The 17,358-nt window shown below is 48.2% G+C and overlaps 1 protein-coding gene across 3 annotated transcripts in view; it reads right to left on the bottom strand.

The window, feature by feature from the left end:
* The window catches only part of CREB3L1 (cAMP responsive element binding protein 3 like 1), a 44,997-nt gene extending 27,873 nt beyond the window's left edge, over nucleotides 1-17,124 (bottom strand). For all 3 annotated transcript variants that reach the window (XM_039705578.1, XM_039705580.1, XM_039705579.1), the window contains exon 1: nucleotides 16,971-17,124. In XM_039705578.1, coding sequence (XP_039561512.1) covers nucleotides 16,971-17,078 — 108 coding nt within the window. In that variant the 5' untranslated portion in view covers nucleotides 17,079-17,124. The remainder of the gene's footprint in view (nucleotides 1-16,970) is intronic.
* Nucleotides 17,125-17,358: the final 234 nt, after the last annotated feature.

Here is a 17,358-nt window from a genome sequence, read left to right as displayed (position 1 = left end):
GCCGGCGCCGCCGGGAGGCGGCCAATGGGAGGCGGCTGGCAGCGGCGCGGCGCGGCGCGCGGGAGGAGTGCAGGGTTAGGACGGAGCGGGGCCGCTCGGGCCGGCGGGCCGCGGTGCGCAGCGCCCGGGGCTCCGCCGCTGCCCCTCCGGAACACACGGCTTCCGCGGCCAGCCGGAGCCTCCCCGGCAGGCAGGAAGGCTTCGTGGTTTCACCCGCTCCTGCCCTACAGCCCCGGCAGCGGGGACAAAGCTGACGGAGTGGGTGATGTTGTTAAAAAGCGTGTGCACAACGCAGACCGCCTGGAAGTTTCGTGGCCGAAATTGCAGCCGTGTAATATCGAGCTCAGAGTTCACAAGCCTGCAGCTCATTGGGGAGAACCTGGGGAGGCACCAGGAGCAGGGGAAGAGGGCGACTTAAGTCTTTAACTTAAATGCTTCTGCCCCTGAAAGAATGAAAAGGGAGTAAAAGGTATGTGGAAAGTTGAAATCTGCTAGCCTGTGACTGGGTTTCCCAGTAGCCCCAGTGGAGGATCTTTAGTGCTGCTAAAGCCATGGACACTGGTGTCTCCACACCTGGCACCAGTGTGTTCAGCATAAATGGGATTAGCACCACGGGCAGTGGTGTGGGAGGGACTGGAAGTGCCCGGCAAGGGGAACAGCTGTGGAAGAGCACAGAACCCAGGCTGAGGTGATCACCAGACAAGTGGCATTGCAGCGTGGCCGCAGCCATGCGGCCGGTGTGTGCCTCCCACCACCTGTGGGTGCCGGGTTCAGAACAGAATGCGTGTGCTGGGGAGGAGAGGGGAAAGAGCCTCTGGGCTAAACAGGTGTCACCGGCCTGCGCTGGAGAGCAGCTACAGTACATGGTTTGCCTATGGCATGTGACTCGCTGAATCTGCAGAGATGCGAGCACCTCTCCTCCCAGCAGTGGCACCCTGGAGGATAAAAAGGAATGCCTCTGCTTTTCAGCATGCTTTTGCTGTGTGTATGCTACATATGCAATGAATGTCCCAAATTTCCTTTGGCTTACAACTGCCTTGCAGCTGACTCTGATAAAAAAAAAAAAAAAAAAAAAAAGAGCAGGACTTAAACCGTATGCAGAACTGGACACAGCTCTCTCAGGATGAAACATTGGGATCAGCTGCACTTGACCCTCATTTGGCAGAAGATTTGGGGCAAATTTCTAGGAGTTTGTGAAAGGTAAATAAAAGGCTAGTCCTGCTAGGCTTTTTTCGAGCTTGGAGAAGTGAAGACAAAACTTGCTTGCTACAAAACAAAGCTGCCCTTATTTCTAAGCCATTGTGGTGGCAGCTGGGTTGTGTTCAGAGATGCGTAGGCGCTGTTCTCTGTGGGAATGCAGGTATCCATGGGCAAGCTGGCAGGGATCTCTTCCTCTTCACTCCTTCCCAAGCCAAGGTCAGTCTCCAGGCAGAGACTTCACACGAGCAGTAGCCCTTAGAGAGAGAAGCTGTATTGTCATCTGTGCCCCCAGATCTTTGCTGTCTTGGCTGAATTGGTGCTTTGCCTGTGCAGCCTCAGCTGCGTTTGCATCAGGCTCCCAGTGACACCCTAACTCCACACCATGATGGAGCTTTCAGCTGCTGTGCTGTAGCATCTGGAGGTGGGACCTCATGTAAACTTTGTGTCCTTATGTGTGAAAATCTAATCCATCATTTTTGGGAAGGCCCTATCTGCCATGTTAGCCTGATCCACCCCCACCTGGGCGTGCCCTTGCAGAGCCCATCCACCCTTCCTCAATCCCCACAGAGGCACAGCAGCCAGAACACAACTGGGCATCCATAGCACACCCAAGGGATGCATCCCTAGCCCAGCCCTGCAAATCTAGAGGTGAATCTACCCTGGAAAAGCCTACATGGATTTAATTGTGTGTGGCACGTCTGCCTGGGCAGTTTAGAGAAAAATTTTGCTTAATGGTGAGGGATGTATAGTATAGTATAGACAGCATGCAGGGCAAGTGAAAGAAAATACTGTCGTATTCTGCATGACTGTGAACTATACTGCCATGCTGATGTAAAACCATGTCACACTATCACTAAATGACATGAAACCCAGCATGAGCTTTCAATACAATTAAAATAAGAGAGGTATGCTGCTCAAGCCATTCACCAGTTAGTGGGATGGGAATGTTTATTCAATAACCAAAATAAATTTGAATAAATGCCACTCTACCATTTCTTCTATATTTTTTGCAAGCTTCTGGCCCTGACCAGTAAGGAGTTGAAGCTGCCAGAGTTGGCAGATCTCTGCTCTTACACAGCGTGTCAGCCCCATGCCCTTATGGGCCTTTTTTTCTGCATCTTGCAAGAAAGCAACAAGAAAGACACATTGGTAGATAGAGGAAATCTGCTCTGGGAGATAACCAGAGAAGGAGGAAAGGTCTGAATTATCTTTACAATCATCTTCATTTGTCTCACTGAAACTGTTTCTCTTTAGCTCAGAGAGAAAAATCAGAGATAATTCACATTTTGTCCCCTGGCAGGTCCCTGGAGTCCCATAAAGAAAAGCAGGCCTTGAAAGAGGAAGAGCTGTACTCTGTTCAAGTCCAAAAGCTCAGGCATGCAGCTAATACCAAACATTACTGGTGGCTTTCATTCCTTGCGCCTTGTAAAGGGCACTTAACAGAGCAACTAAGTCTGGCCCAACTGATTTGTAACTCAAGGATGTGAGGGATTTTCACGTAAAATCTTGAGAGACAAGAGCTGGGACTCTCTTCAGTGGCCAGGCTGGCAACAGTTGGGTTTTGCAAGCAGCAGACTGAACAGGGTCCTGCACCAAGACAGTTTTCAAAGCAATTCCGTTTGGAATGCAGATTTCTGACCTTCTGCCAATATCTCAGTGGAAAATCTGTGCCCTAAGCAGCAGATAGGAAATTAAACTTCAGCTCCAATGCTGAGGGTACCATTTTCACCTCAGCAGTGGAGCTGCTAAAACCAGAGTCTCTGGAGAACGGGGAAATCCTTCCTAGGCAGCAAAGAGCAGGAAGGCCTCTCAGGCCATTTGTTACTGCTGGGGTATCCTGAATTAACTCCATGCTGGGGTAGAATGAAGATGTGATGCTGGTGAACCAGGGGTAAAAGCCCTGCATTTCCAAAGATCAGGACAGATATCTGACTGGTCAGAGATCAGGCTTCAACCATGGGATGAAAATCACAGCTGAAGGAGAAAAGGAAGCCCATGCAAACCCCTTCTCATCCCTTCTTCAAGCTGGACTTCTCCACAACAAGGCCCAGCAGCCAAGGACCCTGTAGCTGGTGAGAAGAAGTTGAAATGTGGAGATGCATGGTATCATGTACTCAAGTAATGTTAGAAGCTTCTGAGAAGAAAAGATCCCATGTTCCTTTAAAGCCAGGAAACCTATTGTGCCCTGAACTCCTGCTGTGAAAGCTCCTGCATCTGAGATCAAGCAGTCATCTGCACCTCAGCATTGGAGTGCTCTCTGCAGAAGCAGGTGGATTTGGGAATCTATTTCCTGGACATCCCTGGACAAGGGAGATGATGGATGGGTTTTAGGGCTTCGAGGAACCACTCTGGTGATCAAATATGGCTCCTTACAGACCTGAGTGTGTCCTGCTTCAAATTAGTCATTGGCAACTGAGCTCAGTTTAAAGGCTCCAGATCCAAGGAAAAAACAAAACAAAAAAAACCAAAACAAAACACAACACAAAAAACAATAACTGTTGTAGAAGATAAATAGTTACCAAACAAATGAGTCACTGCAAAGAGGGACTCTAGCTTAAACCTCCAAAATGTTTTCTCAGGCTTTTTGCTCTTAGATGAACAAGTCCTTACTACCACAGATTTTCCTGAGAACAAATAAATCCAAGTCACCTTTTCATCTGTGGTGTGTGGTATGGCATGGCCACCTTGCAGGCTGTTCTGCAGGCAGGGAGAACTTGAGGAGTTATCTAGTGATGGCAGGTTGTAGTCATGTAGCTCCATGTTAGCAACATATTCAAATATTAAATTATATGTCTGTATAATTAATTGCTTTTATTATTATTTGATTATGTTAAATAGATTTTAACATAATTAAATCACAGGTGGAAGTGAGCGATTCCTGTGGCACAAGAAGTTACATCCCTGCCCTGGTGGCCAATGCTGCAAAGCAATAATGAAGACTGTGTGAGCCTCAGAAAATGAAGACAAAATCTATAGTGGTTTGGCTTCTGGACATTCTTTTAGACAGGGCCTTATTTTGCAGATATTCAGGACAAGAAGCAACCTTTCAGTATCAATTATGGTTTTGTGCAACAAAAGAAAAAAAAAGCATCAATGAGATCTTCCCTCTCTGTTCCTCAACCTTGATGCTAGGTGAATTTTCCCAAGTATAGTGCTCTTGATAAAGAGGAAACTTTCACAAGTGCCCAGTATGTGTCCCAGCACAGATCCAGTCCCCTGCTTCTTCCTGGATCCTCACAGCATCAGGCCTTTAATTCCAACCTCTTCCCTCGTGCCTCTGCTGCTTGATACCCCCCCACTTCACTCCTCCTTCGTCTTCCTCCTGTCTCTCTCTGAAAGGGTGCACACATCTGGCTTGCCTTTATTGTGTGATAAATCTCACCCTGCATCTTGGGTTTATTTTCTGAAAGTTTTGAATGGTGTCTTGGAAATGCTGTTGGACAATAGGAGCTCTTTGAACCCAGGCCAGCTGGACCCGACTCCTTGCATTGCAGCTGACATGCAGGCTTTGGCGGTCTTTGTCGACTCTTTTCTCTCTTTTCTTTACAACATTTGAGTTGTCCTCAAACTTTATTTTTGGAGTGGGCAGTGCATTTCTGAATCTTTTCATCATTATATTATTATTCATTATGGTCATGACTATTTCTCTTTCTGCTGGCACTCCTCAGTGGATCTCTCCTCTCTCACTTAATATCTTGGGTACGACTACCTTGGCCACAACCCACTCAAGCAGTGACTCAGAATCCCTGGCCTGTTCCCAGGAGAGATGCAAGAGTTTTGCCAATTGGTTTAAAAAGAGGCAGTCGTTTTCCAGAGCTACTCTCTCACTCAACAGAGCTGAGCTGGGTGGAAAAGCTCAGCTCTGTGGTTCCAGGGAGTCCATTCCTGATGGACAGGCTGTCCCTGGGTTATTATGAAAGCAAAGCCCTGCTCTCTTCACATGCAAACAGGATGACTTCTGAACCAGGCAGTAGGATTCTCCACTGAAAATAATTTTGCTCCCTGGGGGTCACTGCACTCAATTTTCCCATTCCCAAGCCCCTGGAGGAAACAAAGCTCAGGGAGGCATGTGGGCAGAATGAGGCATTGTAAGGGAGGGAGTACTGGATGCTCAGGTCAAACTGTTGCCTAATGTATCATCACACAGCTACCCACATCTTGAGTCAGAGTGGAGAATGGCATCATCTGAAGCAGGCTCTCATATTGCTGGGTTTGAGGTTTGCTTGCAGCAGTGGTAATCAAATATGGTAGAGAAATCCCATCTTCCTCTGAGCATCTCAGACTTTCCCAACCATGCAGAAGTGTGGGAATTGCTCTGATTCTAAAAGCAGGAAGGGATCTATGGTTCTACTATTTGCCCCTCTACACATTGAGTTTATGTAGTGAAGAAGGCTGTTTTGTTCCTGTGTGGCTTCCGTGACTTTAAGACCTTCAAACTGTGCTCTTAGGGAGGCAGACATACAAATCTTCTTCATTTCATGTGCTAGGAAGGATGCAAGAAAAAATTATTATTCATTATGGTCATGACTATTTCTCTTTCTGCTGGCACTCCTCAGTGGATGCATGGCAGTGAGGCATGGCAGTTCTCCCACAGAACATGGTGGGAAGCTGAGTGAATCCTTCTGACTGGACTTCACTGCCTCCTGCAAATGGCACTGAGTGATGGAGGGAAGGGGATGACAGGCCTTCTACTACCAAGAGTGGGTACTTGGCAATGTCAGACCAGATGGGCTTCCCAGTCTTCTTTCCTATGTGCTGGGAAGCCCACCTGCTTCACAGGGCAGTCAAGAGCCCTGGTGTCCCCTGGTGCAGGTATTTTTAAAGAAGAGGGACTGAGATCATCAATTGCTTTTTACTCACATCTACTGAAGGGAGGAATAGGTCTTGAGTAAAGTAAAACTCTCCTTCCTCCTGTTCTGCTGCAAGATCCAGCAGGGCAGGAAAGCCCATGAGCATCTAGGAACAGTGGTCCCTCTCTGTGCTGGTGTTGAAGGCTGAGCTGACTCCAGAGCTCAGCCGCCGTGGTCCGAGCACCAGGCAGAGGTGTCACTCTCTCTCCAGCTGCAGCATGGTGCAAACCACAGCTGGTTCCACGTGCAGGGCTGCCTCTCCCGGGCTGGCAGGCCGGCTGCAGCTGGCCTCTGCTCCTGCTGGCAGGGTGGCATTGCTGCTTCTGCTTGAGGAATGCAAACTGCCTGAGCTGAGCTTGAGGATTGGCCAGGAAAAGTCCACAAATAGCAACAGGAAATCAAAATGCCCGCTCCAGACATGCACTAGATATGAGGCCATCCAGCACAAGGAGAAAAATCAAATGCTGGATGATGAAGATTACATCATGCTGTGGATGAACACGTGAGCCCATCCAGATGGGGCCATGCCAACAGGTCCAGATGGCTCAGGAATGCTAACTGCATAGCTACCTCTCTCATCTTTGGTTTTTCGTCCCTTTCTTTCCCTGTTTTCCATCCTTCTGGCATCCTTCACTCTTTCACAGAATAAGTAAATAAATCCTCTGACAACTCTGTGTAATTCAATTTCATCAAATATCAGAGAGGCATCTGAGACCAGTGGATGGGTGACTGCTCTGGACATGGGTGTCTGGCACTTGTAGGTATGAATGGTGCTGGGTGACCTCACCACACTATGTGGCTGCTGGGCTTGACACAGTAATGTGTGCCTTCATCTCACCTGGGACTTCAGCTCCAGGTCACAAAGGAGGAGGTTGTAAGGGCTGTTCGCCTGGAGCCTGAAGCATGCAGGAAAATGAAGAAATCAGCATTATTCCTGCTCTGCTGCAGCTCACTCCAGCTGCTTACAGCTGCCACTGACAGCTCACTGTGGCTGCAGCTACAAGGGGAGGGAGAAAACAGTTCTGCTGTCCTAGCTAGCAGCCGCTACCTACCACCCTGGTATTAATTAGCAGCAAAGAAAAGAGCACAGCAGCCTCTGTCACTCCCCAGTATTGACCCGAGCAGCATCTGCTGCTACTCCGCTCTCTCCCAGCATGATAAAAAAGAGCTGAAAGCCATGTAAGAAAAAAGTGAAAGGTATGTGCTTTGCCAGGTCTGAAAAAGGGCTGCAGGCCATTTGCTCATTAATTACTGCTAATCCAGCTGCTGGACCACTGCCAACTATATTTGACAAAACCTGAAGAGCAGGAGAAGGATCAGAGGATGAAAAAACAACCTCTGCATCACTCTTCCCAATGGATGACGGTGATGCTAACTTTACAACAGGCCATACAGAGTTACTGTGAAGAAAAGGCACCTCCAAAGAAAGGGAAAATGCAAAACCATGTGCTGAGCAGCAGGAGGGACAGTCATGGGTCTTGAATATCATGCTAGGGATAAAGCCATGACATTATGGTATGTTATGAGAAGGAGCTTGTTACCTCCTTCTCATTTACAAACCAGCAGAGAAATAGTTTGGGAGCCTGAGAACTCCGCCCAGCACTGACCATGCAGCAGTTTGGGGCAAAAATAAAACAGGGCGCTCTCAGCAAATTGCACCAAACTGATGGAGAAGTTAAGTTTTGTGCCTAAGCCAGGATCTGGTTGTACAGTGGAGGATGAGGCATGAGTACAGCCCATTCACTGGATTTATAAAGCACAAATTGTTTGGTTTTCCGTAAGGCCCAGAATGGTCAGGCCAGTAACAGCATGGGCCAAAAGTCCTTTAGTTTAAATCCTGATGCTAACCAACGTAGTCATTCATACTGACACAGAAAGATTACTCTGGATTAGCTTGAAGTATCTGAGGTCAAATAGAGACACGTGCAGTCCACAGGGACAAGGAACAGGAGAGGGGTGAAGGATAGCTGGGATATCAGTGGAGAACAGATGAGCCAAACTGAAAATGTGGCAAATATCATGTGTAGCTGCAAAGTCATTGAAAAAGAGTCCAACTAGGGAAGCAAAGTAATAGCTCCTATGGACCTTTCCTGGCAGGTACTTAGTGGCAAAACCCCATTCCAGTCTTAATTTTTGTTAATCTGCTTCACCCATTGGTGACACTGCTCATTTGCAGTAAGAACAAGGATGTCCACTTCTTTCATAGTGAGAAAAAGCTGCATTACTGCAAGTGACACCCTGAGGATCACACACTAAAAAACTGGCAGACCCAGGACTAAAATACAGTTCTCCCATTCCCAACAACCTCACTGCACTGCTGTCCATAAAGACAGAGAAACACAACAAAAACAAACCCAACATCATTCAATTGGCAATTCAGTATTTGTGGCTCAACAGCACCTCATCAACCCTGAGAGTCTGCCACATTTGCTTGGAAAGAAGAGCCACATTTCCAACACTCCCTGGGCAAAGAGCTCTCAGATTGAGAGACTGAAAAGTCTTTGAAAGAAACCTTCCATCAACAGTCTTTACAAATGTCAGAGCTGGTTTCCTCCTCCCTGAGCTGCCTGGCTTGCAGTCCCTCCCCCCGGGACAGCAGTGAACTTAGCCAAAAGCACCTGCCCAGCTCCTTCCTTCAACTGTCATGAATTTAGGAGACTCATTTAACATCAAGCTGCTCTGACATGCAACAATTAACTCTTAAGGCTCTGGAACTGGGTCCTCTTCTTCATCCTCATCTCCCTCTACCTTTTCACCCTTCTGGAAGGGAAAGCTCTCCTCCAAGTAGTGAGATGGTTTCAAATATTGCAGAGTCAGAGCAGGTTTTCATGGTAGAGCCCCTGTGCCTTGAGCAGCAGATGGGTTATTCCTGAGCTGCAATGCTCCCCCTGGATGTGCCATGCCATCAAAAGGAGGAGCCAGTGACCCCATGACACTGTGGTGGGGAGCCAGTATGGAGAATGTTGTTTGGGCATTGATCTAACAAAGCTCACCTGCAGAAGGAATGCTGACAATCCAATAGGAATGTCCACAACCAATGTAGCATCCAGTTCCCTCCTGTGTAACACAGTTGGTGTCAGGCCCAAGTTGTAGTACTCCTCCAGCCTTAGCTGCCAGGTTTCTCCCAAGGGAGCCTTGACATTCCTGTTGCAGGGGAACTCCTGGCACAAATTGCTCAGCTGAAAGCATTATGTTTTGCATTTATTCTAGGAAAAATGCTAAGTGCATTTTGAGCAGGCTTTGCTAATCGGGTCAGCCAGACTGACCTAAATGAACATTTTTCCTAATCAAGACAAAGTCACAGTGTAAAGAAGCCAAAAGCAACTTTGCTGAGGTAGTCAGGGGTGAGTTTCCTCTGGAACAGCCTGGACAGTGATTGTAATAAATGACCTCACACAAGGCATCACCTTTGAGCTCTAAAGATGGTACTAATTACTCCAGCACTGGTTTAGATTATGTAGTAGTTTCAGGGAGAATAGCCTAGCACAGTGCTGTATGGGGAATTTCTTCAGTCTTAGAAAGTGAGAAGATAAAATAGGACAAGAAAGAAAGGAGTGAGAGTATGTGGATATGTGCACTTCTAACCTTCATGAGACCTTGTTCTGGCTGATCAATGTGTCAAGGTAAATGTAAAGCATCTATCACTTGGATACAGACCAATGCCACATGATTTCAAAGGCAGATAGCCCTGGACAGGTTTAAGAAAATAAGAGTGAAAGGAGAGATATAAAAAAAGAGACAAGAAGGTGGATAAAGAAGTCAGAAAGAGGTGGTTGAAAGCATAAGGCTGGAGTTTTTTGGGTCAGTTCAGGAAACTACAGGAAAGGAAAACTTTGAATGATGTAACCGTACAGGAAAGCAGAAGTAAAATTTGTTTTCTTGAGCAGCTGGAAATAAGTTAGATAGATGTAAACACTGCATGGCAGACATGGGGAGCAACTGGGTTGAAAGACACAGCCTGCCTTTCAGCATGCTACTTGCAGTCCCTTGCCACTCTGGCCATGCCCTTGGCTCTTCACAACCTTTCTGCTCTGAGGAACGCTGCAAAACATGCAGACACCAACCCAAGGAAACACCTAACAACTTACAACACAAGTTGAACGTACAGGAAAAAGTAAGAGACGAGCTCCATGTAAGCACCCACTCTGTCCTACTGCCAGGCTGAAATCTGGATTGATTATTTCAGTCAGGGGATACCAAACTACACTGAAGTTGCTTGCACAGAAGTCACCTGCTGCAGCAGGAAAAAGATGGTGCCAGCTTGGGGAGTCAGCCAAGAAAGATGGCTTTGGTTCCACCTTTGTTCTTACTTCTCATCTCCCATGTGGAGACATGAAGTCCCAGCAGTTCAGATGTGAAAATACAGTCCCTGGCAGAAAGCTAGGATTGGTAGGATGTGGTAATCCCAAGACTAAGATTGGCTTGGATTGAAGACCTAACACACTTGGCTCCTCCAGCAGACATGTCTCCTGAAGAATGCTTGCCACAAGATTGCCTGTGAAGCATAGGTGACTGCATAGTATCTTGCTGCACAGACCTGGAATTTCCCTGGGAAATCTCTCAGCCATATTAGGCCAAGAGACAGGTTTTGGGCATTTCTTAGTAGAGCTGTAATGGTTTGCTTCATTGCTGGTGCCCCACCTGTTTTCCTGGAACTCTGCAGCAAGGAGAGTCACCATCTGGCTTTGTGAGCCATCTGGTTTCTTACAGTGGACTTCCACAGCAGGACAAGGATGCACAAGCTTTAGTGGGTTGACTAATCCCTTCCTTGAAATGCACTGGAACAAGTGAGTCTTGAGAATCAAATTGCTGTATCAAGAACAGTCCTGCCTGTGGTTATGTGCAGAGGATCTGCCATGTGGCCGTCCCAAAGACAACTCAAGAGAGTTAAGCATTTTCATTTGCTCCCCTTAACACTGAGAATTCTTTAAATAGTAAATAAGTAATTATTAAATGCTAATTAAATACTACCTTAAAACCTATGGAGAAATGCTGAGGAAAAAAGGGAGCAAGCAGAGGAATAACTTTTCTCTGAGGAAACACACAGCAGTAAATCACAGAGGTGTCAGCCTGGCCGTATTTTAAATAGTGCAGCTACTGCTGTGGCTATGAAATCCCTAGTTCTAAATTCCCCTTCAAGGAGTTGCTTCAGAAAATGCTCTTCTTTCCTAATCCCTCCTCTACCAGAGACAGCTCCATTCCAGGCTTCAGCAAGAACAGTGCAGCACCAATGGGACCAGCACAGCGCCAGTCATGGATGAGACCAGAGCAGCACAGGATAGGACCAGTGCAGTGCCAGATGAGCTCCTGAGCAGCAGAAGACATTTTGCATCAATGAACACAACACATTTCATTAAATTCAGAAGCTCCCACACACTATGGTGGCTTCTGAAGCTACCATACACTACAAGGTTGCCCACTTGTACAGTGGGCCAGTCTTAGAGGTTTTGTACACAAATGAGACCTCAGGTTTGTCCCTCTCTGAAAGTGGTGGTGCTGGCATTGAACGGCTGCCTTATGCACAAGGATGAGGATCACCTGGCAGACATGGACTGAGCAGTACACAAGTCCAGCATCTCCCAGCTGGTGCTGATCCCTTGGTGGGAGTGGACTGTGTGCACAGATGTACTTCCACCTCCTGCCAAACCCTCCCTTTGTTTACTCTGCAAGCACTTCAACAAAGATCTTCCTGCTTCTCCCCACCAAGATGATGGCTCTGTCTCCACTGTTTAACCCTGTTTTGGACATATGCCTTCCTGCACTCCTGCTCTAAGTTGCAGCCTCTCTCCTAGTTCTGGCCCAAGAGCACAGTTAATGGGTTCTCCCACTTTGGCAGAGATGATAATTTAGGACAATGGGTTCCCAGCACATGCAGGCAGTTGTCCAACAAATGAATGTGTTTATTTAGGAAGAGTATCCCAAATGTTTATCAATTTCCTGGCAGATAGGACACACAAATGATCCACAGTCTCTGGAATAAGTATTTACCTAGTCTTCCAAATGAAGTTCAAGTTTCTTCCCCTCTTCTTTATCAAAAGGGAAACATTTTTCCTGGTGGTGACTCTACAGTGATGATGCTCAGAGACCCAGACTCACAGATCCATGGACACATATTCAGCTCTGGTTTCATCCTGCTGCTAGCGCTTCTGCAAGTGTAAGTCTCACCATGAGATAGTAAGGAGCAGCAGGGCCACAAAGTGTAGAAACCATGAGATGGATCCAAAGAGACTAATGAAATCGAAGGATATAGGAACTATTATCTTTGGATTAATTTCCATTAGGCCAGGTCTGATGGCCCCATCAGGTCTCTGTCTCTGTGCTCCAGATCCTACAGGAATTTGGTCGGCAAGTTTCAAGAAAAATTTAAAGAAAATAGCCTTTCCATATCCAGTATTTGGCAGACCAATCCTAAATGTTACTGACCAAATTTTACCAGGCACAGGACTAGAGGGCCAAAATGCTTTCTTCATACGTCCCCGCAAGACATTAGTCTCCATCAGTCCTGGAGACCCAGCCTCCTGTTACAGCAGAGCTCCCCTGTCTAGCAACTGCAAAGGATATGAAAGGATTTGGTTTGGGTGACCAAATCTGCCTGCACTCTCCATCCTCACTGTGCACTGAGACGGTGAGAGGCAGTTTACAGAGCATGAAACTCGCTCAGACCAAAGGTCAATCCAACACCTAAGCACCACTTAAGTGCTATTTATGTCCCTGTAGTAGGCATAAGAGGAATAAAAGTGTGTACAGGCTTCCTGTGAGAGTGACAGTCATTCATGGTGAATAGCTTCTCTTCATCTTCAGGAGAAGCTTCCTCTATGAGTTGCACCAGCCTCACTCTCAGCCTGCTCACTATGTACAGTCCTGCCACTCTCCTCCTGCAGACCAGGACAATATAAAGGAAAGAGCACACAGCAAGCCCAACACCCAGTTTGCACTCAAGGAGCAAACCCATAGAGACAGACAGTTCTTTTCCCATTCTGCTGTCCCTTTGTAGGCTCCAGAAAACGCCATTTGTCACGTTGCCTGGGCATACAGGACCACACAGTGAAAGAGTGCATTAGTGTGCATTCCCAGAGGAGCGGGGTTAGCACTCCTGAGACAGCCTGAACAGCCATTCTGCAGCTTCTAACTGTGGAGACCCGAGTGAGCAGGCCGGCTATTTTCTTGCCTTGATGTCTCTTGAAGGAGGTAAAGTATGTGCTTTGAAAAGCATGGAGTCAAAATAAAGCTGTGTTTACATAAATATCCAAAGTCATCTTTGAAGGTGTTTTTTTGCACTATAAAACACAGAAGCAGAGGGAAGAAACAAACCCACTGGGGTACTGGGATAAAAAGAAACACATGACTCCCGTTTGGTTGGTTTATTCTGGCTTCCTTCTGACACAAGTGTCACAAACCCAGTGAAGCACAGTGGTGAATCTGACTCAAGAGATAAGTCTATTGAAGAGTTTCACAGCACTGGTAAGAGCTGAATGAGAAAGAAAGAGTTCTCTGAGTGCAGTTGTAATAGACTTTAAGCAAATAGATGGTTGCTTGTAGAAATGATCATATATGCTGGACTGGGCAGGACACAAATGGGTGAAACTGATAAACAGGCACTGCATGAAGAATTAGCTTTATTTATGGTAGGTCCTTCTGGGAGAAAAAGAAGAGCAAAGTGGCCTAAGCTCAAGAGCAGTATGCGGCCTCTAGAGCAAAAGGAGACTGAGTGCTGTTAGCAGCCATCCTGTGTAAGTCTGGTTAGCAAAAGCTAAGTGAAGAGATGCATTTTGTGTCCTTTGGAAATTTCCCCTCCAATTAAGCAGATACCATTCTCCATATGATTTAAAAAAAAAACCAAACCCCAAATCCTCACAGCAATAAATCGGTTCCTTAAACCCAGTCTAAACCTTCCCCGTTGCAATTTATGACCACTTGTCCTCCTGCCATGAACTTAAGAAAGAGCCTGGCTCCATCTTCTCAGTAACTTTCTCAGCTGTGCAGGTAGGCTTCTGCTAGATCCTCCTGGAGCTGTCTCTTCTCGAGCTGAGGAAGTCCAACGCCCTCAGCCACTCCTCACAGGAGAAATTCTCCATCTCCCAGTTATATTGGTGACAATGCCCTTGATGCACTCAGATTTATCCACGTCTTTCTGCTATCAGGCAGCCCAAAACTGGACGCTGTATTTGAGACACAGTTTTATGATTCTCAAAAAAAAAAGGGGATAATCACTTCCCTGTGTCTGTCTACCACGTCACTCCTGCTCCTAGCTGCCTTTGCTACTGGGGCACCAATGCTCCATGACCCCAGGTGGGTCAGTCCGTCCGTCCATCCGTCCATCCATCCATCCATCCATCCATCCATCCATCCATCCACTCCAGGGGTAGGAGTTGGGGTTTGTTCTTGCTAATTTCATGAGGTTTCTGTCAAGCTATCCTTACAACCTGGGCAGATGTCTCTGAAATGCAGCTTGTACACATCCAATTTTTTTTTCTGTTGCAAGCACACAGATCTTTCTGAAGATGCATCTAGAGATGTGCCTTAATTCTTTGTCACAGCCTCAGATGAACAATAAAGAGAACCATTTTTTAAAGACCAGAATGACTCATTAGGACTGCCAAGGTTGTGAAAAGAAAGTAGTTTAGACACATGCAATTCTTGCCCCAAAGGAGCACAGACTCTGCAGTAAGGTTCATCCATCTTTTCTTTCTGCTTCCTTTCTGAAAAGAGGAAATCATACTCATGAAAATTTCATACTGACATTTTATGGCTGAAATTCCTGGCCTGTTTTAAGAAAAATGCCTGCTGAACAATATCTGGAAAAGTTTGCCCATCTTTGAAGCAAAGGCACTGGCAACTTTGTGCCTATTGTGCACCGTGATGTTTTGCACAGTTCTATGTCAAAAGAACTTCTCCACACATTGCAAGATCCCAGGAGATTTGCTGGATTTAGTAAGAAAATCCAAGTGTATTTCTTCAATCCTTCCCATTGTCATGCAGAGTGAGAACAAAGAGGCTGATGTATTATGTTCTGGCTCTTGTATCACCAACAGATTTGGTAGGCGAGAAGTGGCTACAGAATCTCTTGTATTTATCATCTGCAGGAAGAGAAGGTTTCAGCTTGACTCTCTCACTCCAGCAGAAGTTTGTGGTGCTGGCAGTTGGGAAAAAATTCACAGGGGAAAAAAAGCCTTTAAAAAAGTGCCTTTCTGCTGTCAGCTGAGCACGATGCCTGAGTCACTGCAACATAGTTAAATGAGAAGACAACGGCAAGCTGCTTCCAGAAGCAGCTCTCCAAGCAGAAAAGCCATTTAAATGAGGCAGGACAGAGCCAGCCTGCCCACAGCCACCACACACTTTAAACACACTGTCCTGGCAGGTGGCACCAGATGGCACTCTTACACAAAAGCTTCTTTTGACAGGGTCTGCTTGAGAAGGCAGAAGTTGTGTTTAACTATAAAAAGGTACCACCTATATTGGTTAGGGGTTCCCTGACTTCTGACCATAGCCCATATTGCACCTGGTAAAAGTGCTGGTGCCAATACATACTATTTTCATTTTGGTAAAGGAATAAATGGTCTTTGCATAAAGCACTTCCTATCAACCATAGCTTCATCCATGCTGGATGTGTAAAGAATTATGGAAAGCACAAAACTCCTAACAACAGGTCTCTCAGATATGAGCAGGTGAGGCAAGCACTCAGTCTTGGGGTGATGTGCCATTGGAAGGTCTGCCTGAACACTGTGGACTCTGCTGCCTCTGGTAGAGCCCAGTGGAATGAGTCCTCAAGGCACAGTGCAATCTCGGAAATTAGGAGCTGGCAAGATCTCTGAGGGATGGGGCTGCCTCCATAATCTCTTTCCCAGACCTTGTGTGCCTCTGCTTGGTGCAGTGCATTTAATATTTATGCAAATTCTGCATCTCTACCGTCTCCCTTACAAAGGAGGCAACATAAAAGGCTTTAAACATCTTTTGTGTAGCAAAGCAGAAGTGGATTCATCAGAGGATTCGCCCTCTCCCTGTTCCCTGCTCCTCAGGGACCCTCAGTGCTACACCGGAGCACGGGAGGTGCCGGTGCTGTGAAAGGGGAGTGACAAGCCATTGCTCAGATCTCTGTCCGGGACAGGCACTGTCCCACGGCTGCAGCCGCTCAGAGGCCGGCGGAGCCTCGCGTTCAGGGAGTGCTCTGCTGCCCAGCGCCGGACACCCTCGCTCCAAACCACTTCTGGGGTGGGGCCCTTCCCACTCCTGCCTCGGGCTGGGTCCTGCCTGGCAGAGGGGCTGCAGGATCCCATGGAAACTCCCATGGAGATCCTGCAGCTCTACAGCAAAGAGTCTGTGCGTGTTCTCAGGGAGAGCTATTGGACTGAGAACTCGCCTGACTCCTGGGAGAAACTGGGCAGTTTCCCTAGAGGTGAACAATGCCCCTTTGGTTCCCTGAGACTGGCAACACATTTTCCTCCCTAGTCACTCTTCCCCCTCACCCTTCTCTCCAAAGTAAATCAGTCCAGCCAAAGCGCCAAGCGGTAGATGCTTCATCCCAAATGCCACTCTGAGGAAAAGTTACAGGCAAAGGAGAGAGGAGGCGCTGAGCCCGAAGCTCTCCCGACGGCAACCGGCCGTGCCTCCGGTGCTGCCCGACCTCATACACGGCAGGTCGTGCATTCCCCGCCTGGCACCGCACACTTCTCCCCAGCCATCAGGCTCATAAAACCGTAGTGTACAACCGCCCTGAGATTCCCCGGCGGGGTCTCCTCGGGATAAACAGCGGCCGGGCCAGTCCAGCCGGGAGCTGGTCGTGTGCGACGGCGGGCACCCGGCTACCCGCATCTCCGGGGCACCCCGGGGCAGGGCGGGGACCGAGGACAGCCCGCCGCCGCGTCCCGCCGCCGCTGCCGAGGCCGGCCCGCCGGAGCGGGGGTGCTGCCGGCGGTCCCTTACCACATTGCTGAGAAAGTCCGCCTCGCTGAAGTCGCCGAAGTCGAGGAAGCCGGTGCCGGCGGCGGGGAAGAGCCGCTCGGCGGGGAAGGGCTCCAGGATACTGTCCATGGTGCCCGCGGCGCCGGGGCTCGGCCGCCCCCCGCGCTCGGCCGGCCGGGCTGCAGACACCCCCTCGAGGCAGCGCCCCCGCCTCCCGGGCAGCCCCCGCACCGCCGGGCGGGGCCGGGCCGGTGGCTGCCCCGGGCCCTCGTGCTCCGCCCGGCGCTGCGCAGGGACCCGAGGGCTCTGCTGGTCCCCGGCAGAGCCGTGTCAGTTTGACGAAGTGAACAATCCCTCTTTTCAGCAGCCGGCCGGCCGGGCTTTGGGGGCTTCTCTGCATCCCTCGCGG

The sequence above is a fragment of the Passer montanus genome, unplaced genomic scaffold (genome assembly GCF_014805655.1).
Source record: "Passer montanus isolate IOZ18808 unplaced genomic scaffold, ASM1480565v1 scaffold18, whole genome shotgun sequence".
Classification (NCBI taxonomy): domain Eukaryota; kingdom Metazoa; phylum Chordata; class Aves; order Passeriformes; family Passeridae; genus Passer; species Passer montanus.
Note: the sequence above shows the minus strand (reverse complement) of the source record. Positions and strands in the feature narration are given on the sequence as shown.